This window comes from Brachyistius frenatus, unplaced genomic scaffold, assembly GCF_029030835.1.
Source record: "Brachyistius frenatus isolate BFR_SWC_R1_liver_20210118 unplaced genomic scaffold, ASM2903083v1 Contig_192, whole genome shotgun sequence".
Taxonomy (NCBI): Eukaryota; Metazoa; Chordata; class Actinopteri; family Embiotocidae; genus Brachyistius; species Brachyistius frenatus.
The window spans coordinates 431596-446739 of record NW_027210791.1 but is presented as its reverse complement, the minus strand read 5'-3'; the positions used below and the strand labels follow the sequence as shown (position 1 = coordinate 446739).

At 42.2% G+C, this 15144-nt stretch overlaps 1 protein-coding gene across 1 annotated transcript in view; it reads right to left on the bottom strand.

Annotated features, from left to right (window-relative positions):
* Positions 1 to 5957: 5957 nt before the first annotated feature.
* LOC138632715 (CMP-N-acetylneuraminate-beta-1,4-galactoside alpha-2,3-sialyltransferase-like) overlaps positions 5958 to 15144 on the bottom strand; it is a 30004-nt gene continuing 20817 nt past the window's right edge. Inside the window, exons 9-11 of the mRNA XM_069718490.1 lie at positions 12418 to 12564; positions 12000 to 12146; positions 5958 to 7859 (exon numbers count right to left, since the gene is read on the bottom strand). Coding sequence (XP_069574591.1) covers positions 7755 to 7859; positions 12000 to 12146; positions 12418 to 12564 — 399 coding nt within the window. The 3' untranslated portion in view covers positions 5958 to 7754. The remainder of the gene's footprint in view (positions 7860 to 11999; positions 12147 to 12417; positions 12565 to 15144) is intronic.

The following is a 15144-nucleotide window of genomic DNA, read 5'->3' as shown; positions in this document are numbered from 1 at the left end:
AACACACAGCGCAACCTCAGTCACGGACAATTACAACTGGCAGCCGATGCTAGAGAGCGGGCGGGCATGGACAGAGGCGTCCTGACAAAACCACTCCAATCACCAGCGTGTGCACTGAAAGCTGCAGGTCGACCTGCTCGGCCTCAGGAGCCTCCGAGAGACCCGATACCTTCATGTTGCTTTGCGTCAGCCGACCTTTTGTGACCGACTCCAGCGGCCCCCTGAGGTCCAGCTGTAGTGTAGGAGGGCTCCATGGGGTCACTGTTATCCTGGGTGGGCACTGATAGGTGTGCCAGGGTCCTTCTACCGGCAGCAGGTTGACATTCCTCCGTTCACAGCAGCGATGTTACAACACTTCATGGAACTTGTGACTTCGCTCTCAACTTCTGCAGTAAAAGAACATTTGGGCTCTGCTCATTGGATGGTGAATCAAGGTACAATTGAACACAGCTGACACAACAGAATAATTCATCCTGGTCAATACCAACATCTCCAGGCTTCATTCGTTTTTGTGGAAAGGAGTCTACAGAGTTTTCACTCAAAGTCAAATGTCAAACCCTGACTTTCAGACTAAAGAGCTGAAACTCCACAACCTGTAATAAACAGAGAAACATGCTGCTGTTGTGCTGAGCAACAACAAAAGGACACATTTCTGTTAAAAACAGGCTGACATGTTCATCTGTTTGATATTAAAATGAATTAAATCCATCTCTAAACCCTGGCTGCAGAGGAAAACAAGTTATCTAACAATAGCAGTAATTAGCTCACAGCCTTTATAAACTACATTTTTAATATCTGTCAGTGAGCACTAATGCTACCAAACACACACACTGACAATAACTAGATAACTAACGTTACAGCTACAGACATGGAAGATATTACATTTGATTACATGAAAACTCAAATTTAAACATGCAAACTACATTCCCTGATACTCTGTGAAATGGCCCCAACAAATCCATTTCTTCAGAGTTTTTGAAACTCCCTGAAATTCCCTGACCAGTGGGAACCATGAGTTTATCCAGGACCAACTGGATCCACTACTGAAAAGGATTTTACTGCACCTGGAAAAAGTGGGAATAAAATGCGCAGATAAACAGTTAAAAAAAAGATGACAGAATTTGAGAGAAAAATAAAAGATAACAATATACGTCTTGGAGCGAACTGAAAACCCACAGTGGTTGAACACACTGTACAAGCAGCATATAGAAATGACAGTCATATGCCAGGGTGTGAACCCGACTGTTCCCACTGTTGTTGGCCTCCATCCAAACTGTAAACACAGTCGAGACTTCACGAAGAACTTCGTACTATAACACGGGAGGAACTTTACGGGAGTTTTTTTTCCTCCCAGCTTCGGCTCACGTGGGAATTGTTGAATCGTTGGGTTCCTCATTGTAATGTAGTCAAGACTTTATTATGTTAAGTGCCCTAGAATAACTGGAATGATTTGGCGTTATACAAATAAAATAGGATTGAATTAAATTAGCAGTCAGAAGAGCTATTAGATGGTCCCACACATCATTAAACTTGTGCTCAGTGGATCATTAATCTAAACCGTTTGATGCATACAAAAAGGAGCTATTACTCTTTTCACCTTTGGAAAGATATATCGTCCTCCACCAGGACGTCGTCCCGCACACTTCACTCTGTCCACACTTTGCTTTCAGTAATAGAAACATAACGAAATCCAGCGACTCACTTCATTTTGGTGTGTGATGTGGATCCACTGTGGAAATGAAAGAGCTCCAACATGGATAGTTATGTGACAGCTCTCAAAAAAGGTTGTTAAAATTCTATTTTTTTACAAACAAAATGTGTTTAAATTCATCGCAGCATTTTTGGCATCAGGAAAAGAAAAAGAAGCGACTCGCCCTCAAGTGTCGTTAACGGAGATGATAGCGGTTGAAGTTTTTGTCGTCTTAATGAACTTCTACCTGCGAAGAATGCAGAAGTTATTCCTGACAAAACACACAAAGTTAAAGTACGGACTCTTCCAGTTTGTTCTTTATTTATGATGCCTCGCTCCGGTGGCGCTGCACACCGACCTATTATGTTTCCGGGGTGTCCGTACGTCAGTCCGTCTTTCCTGTTCTAATGAACATGATAAGCTCAAGAACACATTGAGGAAATTTGTTGAAACATTCACTTCATACCAAGGATGAACTGATTGGATGTTGGGGGCAAGGGTGATAGGTCAAGGTCACTGTAAGGTCACGCTCCATTTCCCATTGTGAATGTGATATCTCTGGAAGGTCTTCAGGGAATCTCTTCAAATTTGGCACAAACATTCACTCAGACTCAAGAAGAAACTGATTCGAATTTGGGGTTCAAAGGTCAAGGCCATTGAGAGCTCTATACCTCTGAGTTTGGACAGACATGATGGTAAAACACCTGTGTGTGTGTGTACTTCTATTAATCATGTTGTAGGTACATACATTTGTTTACAATTGGTGGGACTTGTGTGTGTGTGTGTGTGTGTGTGTGTGTTTCTTGTCCATCATCGAGACTATTTCTAAACCTTCTGACCTGGGAACAGACAAAACAAGTCCACTCAGCAGGATTTCACTCCAGTGTTTCTCACCAAATTCACATTCATGGTATTGCTGATGTAACATAATTTACTATAAATAGCTTATTAACTTACTTACATTGAAGCATCCACTTTTCATACCCACCCACCCTGAGCAGGTTTTTGGAGGGATGCAACCAATAGCAGCTCACAATGGTCAGGATGTGGACAAGACTGTCTGAAATGGACCACAGATAAACTCAACACACAAACAGTCACAATCCTGGACAGCAAACTGGAGGTCCTGAAGTAAAGCCACTAAAACATAGAAAGAAACATGCAACCTGCACTCAGAAAGGTCTCAGGAGGTCAGTGCGTTCAGGAGTGAGCGAGATCGTTGTCCCACCACTGTCCTAAACAGCAGTGGGCTTCAGCTCCATCCCAGATAGTAGTAAGAGTCCTCTGTTGTTCATCTCGCTGTGACATTATATGGTGAAAAGTTCTTTGCAAGGATGCCTCAGTGAATCTTAAAGAAGTAAGGCCGATACAGGTCACGAGCACAGTGCTTCTGTACTGTCTTAGGAATAAAGGAGAATGCAATGTGAGCCTTTGTAGCTACACTCTCCTGCAGCACAGGATTAATTAAAACAAAATTATGGTCTGAGACAATTGGCTGGGGTCGGGTTCCACCGACGAATGGAGGGCAGCGAAATGAAAACCAAATGTGGAACAGGAGCCGGGCTGGCCATCGGAGCTGGTATGTGGACGCAGCCATTCCCATGTTGTCATCCTGAGGCCACCTACATAGTAGAGATGAGTGTCCCCCCCCCCCCCACACACACACACACCTGACACAGACTGAGAATACGTGCAGGTCAAGGTTCTTCTTTTAATAGTGGCCACCTGCTTCCTGCCTGTTTCAAAGCTGTTTGTGCTCTCACACGTTCTAAATGTGTTTTGTGCTCCCTGCATGCTGTTTGTCTCAGACTGAGCCGACAGTTTGTAACATCACATGTAAGTCCAAACGACTGTTCCTGTCGTGTTCAAACGGAGCGCAGCAGAGTCATTTTCATAGATGGAGGCAATAACTGAGTAATGAGTTAAGTATTCATGAACTACAGACCTCAGGTGTTGTTCCCACAGAACGGACATATATACACCCGTCTTCTGAGGACCTGGACTCATTTAAAACGGTCCTGGATGAAAATTTAAAATCCTGTTTGGAAATCATGGACGCTGCATCCTCCAGGTTAAAGAGGAGAGGGACCATCCAGCTTGTTATCAGCTCAGTTCTAAAGCCAGCATCTGTGATGGTACAGGATGCATTAGTGCACATGGCATGGGTAGCTTGAACATCTGGAAGGAAGCATTAATGCTGAATGATATATTCAGGTTTTGGAGCAACATATGCTGCCATCCAGACAACGTCTCTTTCAGGGGAGGTCTTGTTTATTTCAGCAGAACAACGTCCAACCACATTCTGCACGTATTCCAACAGCATGGTTCTCTAGTAGAAGAGTCCGCTGATAAACTGGCCTCCTGCAGTCCAGACCTGTCAATCATTGAAATAAATATGTAGATATATATATACATATATATATATATATAAATTTGGAAACGTTGTCGTTGTGTCTCTTACCTTATGTCTTGTATTGCCTAGTTTTGTTTGTACTGTCCCTTATGTATGTGTTGTTGACTTCTATGTAATTCAATGGCCCATTTAGGGACAGGCACTATAAGCTGTGGTGTGTTCATGCTCCATACTTAAAATAATTAACAATAAATAAAAGAGTTTTCAGTTATTCCAACTATTCTACTGACAAAACAACTTGCTAAAAAGCAACAAACAAACAAACCCCATCCCCAACATCGCCAAAATCAGAGTTCTTACACGGTATAATATCTTTATTAACATGTTCTTGTGCGTGGTCTACAATTAATGTGAATAATTTAAATTGAGCATCCAACCAGTATCAAGTCCTTGAACATCTATAGTGAGGTGAGCACAAACTGCCGAGGCAGCCGTGTAATAAACAACACCAACATACATACAGACTTCACAGTACAGTTCATCTTGCCAAATAAACCGAGGCATTAATAAAGATCAGTTAATGTGTTTGACAGCCACGCTGGTTGAAATCAGAAAGACCCGTTCTTTTCTTATTCTGGGAAATGAAAGGAAAGAGGAAGATATAAGATAAGAGTCTGCATCACCATCGGTAGCCCTGCCCGACACTTGCCATTCACAACCCAACTTCAATCATTCAATTCACTTCCACTGATATATATTTTTGGTAGACAGTGATAGAGGTGGTTTAAAGGTGGTTTAAAGGTGGTTTAAAGGTGGTTTAAAGGTGATTTAAAGGTGGTTTAAAGGTGATTTAACGAACCCAGACTAACCTTAAAAGCCTCAAAGATGTCCTGTAAAGAATTTCAACCTGACATTGTTTACATCTGTGTTTGCAGTGTTCTTCTTTGTCTGTGATCGTTCACAGTACACCCTGTAAATCAGTGCAACCGGGTGACAGCGTTGGCAAGAACGTGCAGTGAGAAGAATAAAAAACAACAATGGTTCTTTGAACACAACACTAGAATCAGATAGCACAAATCCTCTGTTGTAAGCATAATCAACTCTCATATTTCCCATGTCTCCTGATTGGCTACAGGAAGGACAATCCGCATACATGCAACACAACCTGATAAGATCTCGTACAAAGGAGATTAAACACATTTTTCTCCAAAGCGATATAATCAATCGTACGCAATTTACAGAATGTGACTGACTCAAAACTGAAATAGATTGTTCCCCAACAGCTGTGGGAATCAGTTGACGGAGCAACGGACTGCTGCCACTCTGATTCCTGGTTTGTGGTATTTATTGCTGTGCAGTGTTCTTGAAAACAGCTGGCTGCAGCCGGAGCTGAAGACGCACCAGGTCACCAGGTGGGCAAAGATAACGCTGCACAATCCAGGCATGGTGTGGCTGCACAGCCTCAGGGCATGATGGGAAACACCCAGCTGTCACCTGCACTGACAGCTGATTGGTTTAGATGTCAGTCAACAATGTGACATTCTATGGAAATATTATATTTTCGCTGTATTGGAGAGAGTTTTGATTGTATTTGTCTGATGTTGAAGGTTTTATTTCTGTGAACAGTTGATTGTAATGTTTATCAGTCAGCTGGTTATCAGGCTGAATACATTCAGATTACAAATCAATAAACTCCACACAATACATCCCATTTCACTCTGTTGGATATCAACTCAATTGAATTCATTAAATGATGTATTACTTCTAGTAAGTGGGATATAAGAATTCTAGAAAATAACATCTGTACAGATGTGATGGTTTTCTGATTTATCATTCATGTTTTTACTGTATTTATAGAGATTGATAATGTTTGGTCTCCCTTTGTTGTCTTGGTGTATTAGTTTGTTTCAGTATGTGAGTTTTTGGATTTGACCTTTTGGATGTCACCCAGCAGACTCACGTTGTTTTCAGATTGCCTGCCTTTAGTTTTTAAACTATGAACAACGACCGGAGCCTGAGGGGGGAACTACCAAGCCACTCCAACATACTCAGGCTTTCTTCGTCTCAGCTGCTCAACAAAGTGGAAACTCTCAGTCAGACATAATCGCTCCGATGTCGGTTCTCAGCTTTCTCTGTTAACGTCGTCTTTCTGTTTTAGGCTCCGAGTGCGTTCACATGAAAGAGGAGGAGTTTGACACAGAAGTAAAAAAAAACATAATTCAAAGCAGTAAGTTTGCTGTCACATCTTATAAGTTCAAGAAACACAAAGCTGCAGCGCTTCAGTCATAACCCAGAAATCACAGAGGACTGTCCTTCTGTCTCTGTCTCACTGTCCCTCTGTCTCTGTCTCTCTATCTCACTGTCCCTCTGTCTCTGTCTCACTGTCTCTTTGTCTCTCTGCGTACCGAGCTCCACTGGATCTTCTCTGATTGGTGGTGATATATTTCAGAGATCTGATTGGTCAGTAGTCGGTACTTTCTTACATTTTGATCCGATATCTCCAACATAACCTGCTCTGGATCAGGTTAAGTTTGCAGCATCAGTTACCATGGTGATCCAGCCAGCTTAAAGGAGAGCCAGCTTGGTGACACTGACAACCCTTTAGTCTCAACATGCCTCGCTAACCCACTGATCTCACTTCGTAGTACAAACCTCCGCTGTGATTCGAATCAATCAATTGTCGTGTGTGTTTGGAGTCTCATATCTACATCTGCTTTCCACTGCTGATGAGGAACGTGTGAAGTAAAACACAGTAAAAGATCAAAGATAAAAGATAGCACAGCACTGTGGAAGAAACATAGAGATGGAACCTGTACTAACTTCTCTGTTGAACAAGGCGGTGACTGAACAGTGATCAAGACTTCGAGGTAACCCCCTCATGTCCATTGCACACTCCTGGTTTTAGGTAGGTAGGTATTTACTTTATTAATCCCCGAGGGGGAATTTTTTAATTACGGTACCGTGGCTCTATTTGATATCTGCATCTTTCAGAGTAGTATATATTAGCGGAAGGAAGCTTCACTGTAAAGACAAAGTCAGCCGTGATATTGCGGTTATTTGTCAATAAACAAAGGTATTTCTATACATTCATACGTGACTTTCAAGCTTTTACAGACGTGAGCTGCTTTGGCCCAGTTTAAAGTGAAATGACATTCATGGTTTCACCAAACAGAATGGGACCGTTAAACCTCTACGCTGAGCTCGACGGGTTAATACCTCCCACTGACTGACAGGACTTCAGACCTCAGACTCGTCCAGGACGGCCGAGTCATCATCCATGTTGTGTTCACCCTGCTTAACACAGAAACTGGAAGATAGAAATCAGTGACTATAAGTATGATGCAGATTACATTCACATGTGGGAGTAGAAGGACACTTATAGAGGTACTCTTGGGCACTGGCTCAGTTTTTAAACTTCATCTTCTCTCCAGTTGTAGAAAGGGCCACCAGATCCAGGCGCTGGTTTAATCCCCAATACTGTTGAACCTGAGCCAGCACACCAAACCCATGTATACACTCACCTGCAGCTAGAACAAGCCAAACACTGATACGATGCAGAGGCCCATTGCTTGCTTTATGTCAATATGTAACACTGAGGCAGATGCAGTTAGTCTCAGTGTGACAGCAGGTGCTTCCCGCTGGGAACATTCAGTTTCCCTCATCAGCTGCTGGAGGAAGGGGTGCTGAGCACCGCTGCAGACCAGGAGACCGTCAGCATCCTGCACCACAGATCCCATTGGACCAGTCCTGGACTACTCCGCCCTTCACAAGCTTCACCAAGAACTCCTTCTCTTTGGATATGTTGTGAGTCCAGGACTGCAATGGGAACAGAAAATTTACTTTAGTATTTCTTTATTTAATTTCAGTTAATGCACTGATGCTGCATTTAAATTGGATCAGTTACAGATTAAGAACAAAAATCCTAATATAAAATCCTAACTGTGTGGAAATGGAACAGAAGAAAGTCATTTATCGTTGATATTCCAACCAAACATGCAGATCTGCTCCTGACGGTGTGTAAAAACTCTGCAGCTCGCCGTGTTTGTGGGTCGCAGCTACGGTGGAAATAGTTTTATGTACACACGTTTTCTGTTCAGCACTTTAATAATCCATGGTGCCCAGCTCCTGTGTGTCCATGGATTATGAATTATTCATTGATAATGATTATTGTTTAATAGGTTTGAAGCTACATCTGTGTTGCAACAGACTGGGAAACTAATGCATCTTAATTATGCATATAAATCATGATCAGTTCCAGTAGTCTTCTACAATAATATTCATCCTCACTGTAGGGGCCAGTGTTATTTGGCTTTCTGCCTTTGTCATATAATTGGGGTTCAATGAAGACCTAAAAACTGTGATGGGGCTCATCTTGATGGCAGCGAGGCTTCGCACAGTAATTACAGTTAGTTGTGAAAAGAGACATTTTAGAATGTACAACCTTGTTTACCAAAAAGTTGGGACAGTGGATAAAATGTAAATAAAAAACTGAATGCAATGATTTGCAAATCATGCGGACATATATTTAAATGAAAACAGACCAAAGACAACATATCAAATGTTGAAACAGAAATGTTGTTGTTTTATGAAAAATATCTGCTCATTTTGAATTTGATGCCAGAAACACGTTTCAAAAAAATTTGGGACCGGGGCAACAGAAAAATGTTGTGTAATGCAAAAAAATTAAAACCTGGTGGAACATCTCAATTAATTAGTTTAACTGGCAACAGATCAGGAACATGATCGGGTATAAAAGATGATTTCAGAGAGGCAAAGTCTCTCAGCAGTGAAGATGGAGAGAGGTTCACCAGTCTGGGAAACACTGTTTGGGCAACAATTCAACTGATGTTCCTCAACTTAAAATTTAAAGAATTTGGGGATTTCATCATCTATGGTTCATAATATCATTAAAAGAATCAGAGAATCTGGAGAAATGTCTGTAAGTAAGGGACAAGGATCTTTGGGCCCTCAGGCAGCACTGCATTAAAAACAGTGGAAATCACTGCATGGGCTCAGGAACACTTGTGAAAACCATCGTCTGTGAACACAGTTCATCGCTGCGTCCACAAATGCAGTTTAAAACTCTCCAAAGAAGAAACCAGTTAGAAACATGATCCAGAAACTAAGTACTTGCTTATGTCAGCAAAACAAGAAGAGTCCGCTGATAAACTGACCTCCTGCAGTCCAGACCTGTCAATCATTGAAAACATCTGGAACATCAGGAAACAAAACATACAACAAAAGAGACCCCGAAATCTTGAGCAGCTGAAATCCTCTATCGGGCAAGAATGGGACCACATTTCATTTTCAAAACTCCAGAAACGGGTCTCCTCAGTTCCCAAATGTTTACAGAGTGTTGTTAAAAGAAGAGATGATGCAACACAGTGGTGAATATGCCCGTCCCAACATTTTTGAGACGTGTTGCTGCCATCAAATTCAAAATGAGCAGATATTTTTCATAAAACAATAAAATTTAACATTTTATATGTTGTCTTCGGTCCATTTTCAATTAAATATCAGTTTACATGATTTGAAAATCATTGCATTCTGTTTTTATTTACATTTTAAACAGCGTCCCAACATTTTTGGAAACGAGGTTGTAATTTCTTAAATGTGTTTAAAACAATTCGTTACTGATGATAATGATTATAATGGACCGGCTTTACATTTGTTGATTTACCTATTGATACAGGTGTGACAATGGATGTGTTAAAACGGGTTAGGAAGCCCACTGAGGCTGCAGATGTGTGGGGCCCCGAGGCCCCAGCAGTCAGATTAAGTCAGTGGAGTGAGCCACTGTAGCCACAGTCTAGGCTGCAGTTGGATTTAAAGGTCAAAGCTGGAGAACAGCTGCTTCTGTAGATTCATGACAGCACAGTCCGACGCCTTCTGCAGGTCAAACGGCATTTAACAGGTATGAAGAACAAAGATCAACTGCTGGCTTCAGACACGATATCATATTCATATTGTTCTGTGATAGAATAAAGTTTAACAATGTCACTTATGACACCTTGTGAGATCAAGCTAATGGCCCCTAATGAGTCTGTCTACAGCTCTGCTCTGTGGAAGTTAACATCATCATTAACTGCTGGCACTGAGGTCTACTTCACAGCTTTCAATGCCCAACTTTCTCAAGGACAGCACGATACGTTTTACAGTTTAACAAATGACTGTAACAACAGCTACCGAGCTACCTGCCAACTATGTCTCTGATATTAAGGTGAGGTGACCATCTGGAACATCCAGTCAGAGCAGAGGCCGACAACTCAGGTGTTATTTTACAAAACCATCTGTTACTGATGTGAAGAAAGCACGTTATAACAAGACAAAAAGAATGCCTTCTTTGTTGTTTGGCTGCCTCACAGGTGGAACAGTAATGAGCTCCTCCTCAGTAAATTGGCTGGTGTCAGCTGTCATACCTCCACCTGGTCCAAGTGGTTCAATCAAGGACTGTCTCAAGTAAACATGCCAGGGGGCGGAGCCTCATTCAAGTTGAAAGATAAGTCAGTTAGCAGCTGGTGAAAGCAGGGTGACAGGGATGGCATGTCAGCCACGGCTCAAAGGGGATTCATCAGCCGGCTGGACGGTGTGAATGGTAACAGAAGACACCGGATGTAGTACTCTCAAAGACCAGTACCCAGCAACCAACACTTCAAACACTGAAGATAATTCTCTAGTAGATCCAAGAGAGCCGTTTTAAATGCAGGTCTCAGTGAACTGAAACAATGCAGGAGACACCAGGGAAACTAACCAAAAGGATTTTAGGCCATAAGTTAGACAGAATACTAAAAGAAATGTGGGTTGTAAATATTGTGTGGGAGGATCATCAATTAAGAGTAAAGCTGCAAATAGGAGGTCACACATATTCAGAGGGAATGAATCAGTAAATTCATAGCTCAGTAAAGTCAGACCGACTCCCTCTGAAATTTAGACTTCTAACGCCTCAGATAATATATATATATTAAAAAAAATGCAAGCATCAATAAAAGTTCCAGCAGTCACAACAGTTCAGTCCTTTCTTACTGAAACTTTCTTTCTTACTTTGTACAAAAGAGAGTAAAAACTAAAAATACTGAGCAGATGTTGACAGGAGTCGAACTGTACTGTACTACTAACTGGACTGAATTTCGAAACATATGGCATCACAGAAGATAAAACCGTTGTATCACTGTCACTTCAAGAGTAACACGGGCTGCACCGTGTTGTCTGAGATCACAACACCAGGATCAAAACACTGCAGCCTAAATGCACTCAATGAACAGATCACCTGTTGGTTTGTGAACGTTTATGAATCCTCCAGTTCAGATTCTGTCCGTCACCATCTTTGCTAGTTCGGAGCGGTTTGGAGCAGGAAGTGACCATATTTGGACGAGCTGGGGGAGGAGCCAGCGATGGATCTGACCGATCTGATTGGGAACCTGACGATATTACGTCCTGCCCACCGATAGCTGTAACCTGACTGCAGCACAGGCCTGTCAATCAAACAGACACGCCCCCAAAAACAGGTCTTCTTGAATCTTCTTTTCTAATGAATGAGGGATTATTTTCAGATGGACCTCCAGAAAACTAATAAGAAGGAGTGACTTTAGCTAACAACACCGAGATAACTGATGGACACATTTTATTCACTTTGGATTTGATGAGAGAAGTTGAATGGGAGTCTATGGAGCCGGAGGCTTTTTGGAGCCGACCTCTAGTGGCGCTCGCTGGTATTGCAGCTGAAGACACTTCTGGATCAGAACCATTTTACAGACCTGAAGCTACGAACTCTTTTATATTCAGTCTGTGGCTTAAACACAAACCAATAGGAGCAGGTCATGTAATATTGCTATTTATTTTACAGTAAGAATGAGTGTGTCCAATTGGCTTAAAGATTTGACTTCTCTTCCTGAACTACAGAAATTCCTACATTTCAATTCTTATTGTGGCATCTGAATATATCAGGTCTTGTGCAACCTCTTTGATGGCCGACATCCGGATCTTCTCGTAGTAGTGCAGTGGGGCGTGGGGGGTGCTCATGTTGTAGCCGAATCCAGCCACAGCGACTTCATCACAGTTGTGAAGGGCCATTGTAATGGCAACGGTGCCCAGGGTCGGGATGTTCTGAAATACAGACATGGAACAGGTAACCGAGCCATGAACATGTATGGTGTGTGCTGTACAGCAGAAGTGTGGATGTGCTTGTAATGGCCTCATGTTAGCAGCATTTGTTTCCAGACTGTGTCGGTGCTCAGCTCGTAGCAGCATCAGCTGTTCAAAGACGCCTTTATAATGGTCAGACAAGAGAGTTAACTACGGGACCTTCAGCTCTGACCATTAACTCACTAAGAGATGAAGCTGGAACAGACTGCTCGGGAAACAAGAGGTCGCTCACCCCTCTGCCCATCTGTCCACTGTTGTATGGTAAGCCAATCAGGTTGAAGGAGGCTTCCTGGATGAAGAAGGGGTTCAGGATGCGCATGTCGCCGGGCTCCCGTGGAACGTACCGGGCCACCGACTTCCAGAAACCATCAGTGCTGCGCTGAGACACAAAGAGTGATGGAAAGAAGCAGCATGATCATACTGAACGAACATATATAAATAATATAAACACGTGGAGTGCAAGCAGTCTTAATCAATAATTGTTCGACTATCGTTCTTTCTTACAAGTGCGGATCAATAAGTTCAGAGACAAAAAAAAACGATGCGCAGAACCATGATGTGCACGGAGCATGAGGAAGCTCCAACCTTAATGAGTAAGTGTTACAAAAGTATAACAACTTTTGTTGCTGAATCTTAAATCAGCATGTTTGGAAGCGCTGATCCGTGCACACGCCAATTTCTCCGTGGACATGACCAGAGGGCGCACATCAAATTTAGTCTTAAACTCTGGAAATCAGCAACAGAGACTCTTTAAATGCTTCAGGATGCCTGTGACAATGAAGCAATGAGCCTGGAGGAGACATTCATGTTTCTGAGGGGCAACGTCACTGTCCAAGACCGAAGAAGGTGCATCAGGTGGAACCAGATGGGTTTTTTTTGTCATTCAAAGGGTTGTGCACCATGACGTCGTCCCCAGGAGGGTCAGACTGTCAACACCGAGGTGTACTGGGACAATCTGAGAGAGAACATTCAATGCAAATGACCTGAACTGTGGAACGAAGGCACTTGGGTTGTCCAACATGATAACTGTGGTCCACCACCCCATCTCAGCAGATTTGCTCCCTGCTGATTCTTGTTCCCCAATAATTTGTCACAACCTTTGATGTGCGCTCTCTGCTCAGGTTTCCGGTGCAAAAAAACATCGAAGACGCACAACTACTAACAAAAGCACATTTAACTCAGGTGCTGATTTTCATCAAGTGATGATGGTTATAACTTATCTGTTATGCAATAATTAATGCAAATTCAAGCAAACTCAACTTGCAATTTTAAAAAAATTCCCGCAATCTTGCCTCTAAAACGGTCGTCAGCAGAAGCTGTGCTGAAAGTATTAACAGCATGAAGTAAGTCTTTTAAACAAAACTCTCTTTATGAACACAAATAACTCCTCATTTACAATCAGCACAGTTCTCCTCTCACCTCATCACCAAATAAAAGTCTGGACCAGAGGAAACTGGAACAAGTAGAAAAAAATGGAAGTGGCGGCGAAAATGTGGCCTTCACATTAAAATGATGTGATTAAATGTTTGTGATCAGAGGAAGTGATTCCATATTACTGGATGTTAAATGAGTTTTCTCCACACGTCCAGTTGTCAGAGACGTCTCTTTGTTTGTTTCATCCAGCAGGTCTATGTGTTGAATGAACATGAATTAAACAGCATCTAAAGCTCTTATTTTGACAGCTGATGTAGTCCTTGTTTCTATATTCCAGTCACAGGATGCTCTGTTCTGGAAACATATGCAGCTTTTATGGTTTATTTTTTATAACTTTTTGCCTCATGGTTCTCGAAGTTACAAAAAAAAAAAATCAAACTCAAATATTTTTACGATGTGCAGCATGATTATGTGCATATGTATTTATTCTTTTATCAGGTAGTGCTTAAAAAAATAAATCAAATTTTTCTTTCTGAACTTGCAACTCAGGTTTAGCACTGATGAAAACAAGAGGACTAAACAAAGACAGCTAGAGAAGGAAGCCCCTGTATCAGTATACCTGGGGGGGAAGATCATTACACTAATTACAGGCCGGCTGCCCAGCAGTCCTTAACAAACAGTGACTCGGATACCTGCGGGATACCTGCGGCCGGGTTCTCTCCGGCTGATTGGATTGTGCAGCCGGGTGAAACCAAACAGCTATGACATGAGCTATTAGCTTACTAGCATAGCACTGTTGCCCGTTAGACTGCAACATCCTCACTTACAGATCAGCTGGTAATCCTGTCAAACTGAGACCATTATCTCTTCTATTGGAGCTGGAAACCCAACACACCCACACGGCTGGCAGCAGCAGTCTGTGGAAAACCCATCTGCACACAGCAGACAGCATCAAATGACAAGCGACAGCGTCACTGAATATGTTTACATACGTAGCCTAATTCACAAAGGTTTACAACAATGGATGTCTGGAAGAGAACTGGAGACCAGACTAAAACATGGCCCTCGCTCACCTCATACTTCACATATTGAAAAGGTGTGATGCAAATAAAATGTACTTTTCTCTGGTCGGTGAAAGTTTTACAAATATGAAGCATTAAAAAGCAGTTTGACATGTCCTGTAAATAGTTTTACACGTCTCTTTTATAATTGTTGTCTATTGGGAAAATGTTTCCTGAGCTGCACGGGATTTTTCTGTTGCAATACTGGAAGTGTTAAAAAGTGACGAAGGCTGAGTAGCAGCGTTGTTTCCGTCTCTCTGAATACATCCAGGACTGAAACGTCATTCGTTTACAGCCCAGTTTCCACTGCAGAAACTTAATGTCAAACCTAAGGCTTCCCTCGTCAGGCTTCAGTGGAAAGTTCATCCTTGCATTGGATATGAAATGAGTTGAATATATGTCAGAGTTTTGCTGAGGCTGTTTTCTTGCCTCTACGGTCTTGCTAAAAATGTAGATATGCAATGTATTCGATCCACCGCTGAGTCCTAACGAACTAAAGACCGACTGCCAGGGCGTTACAGTGA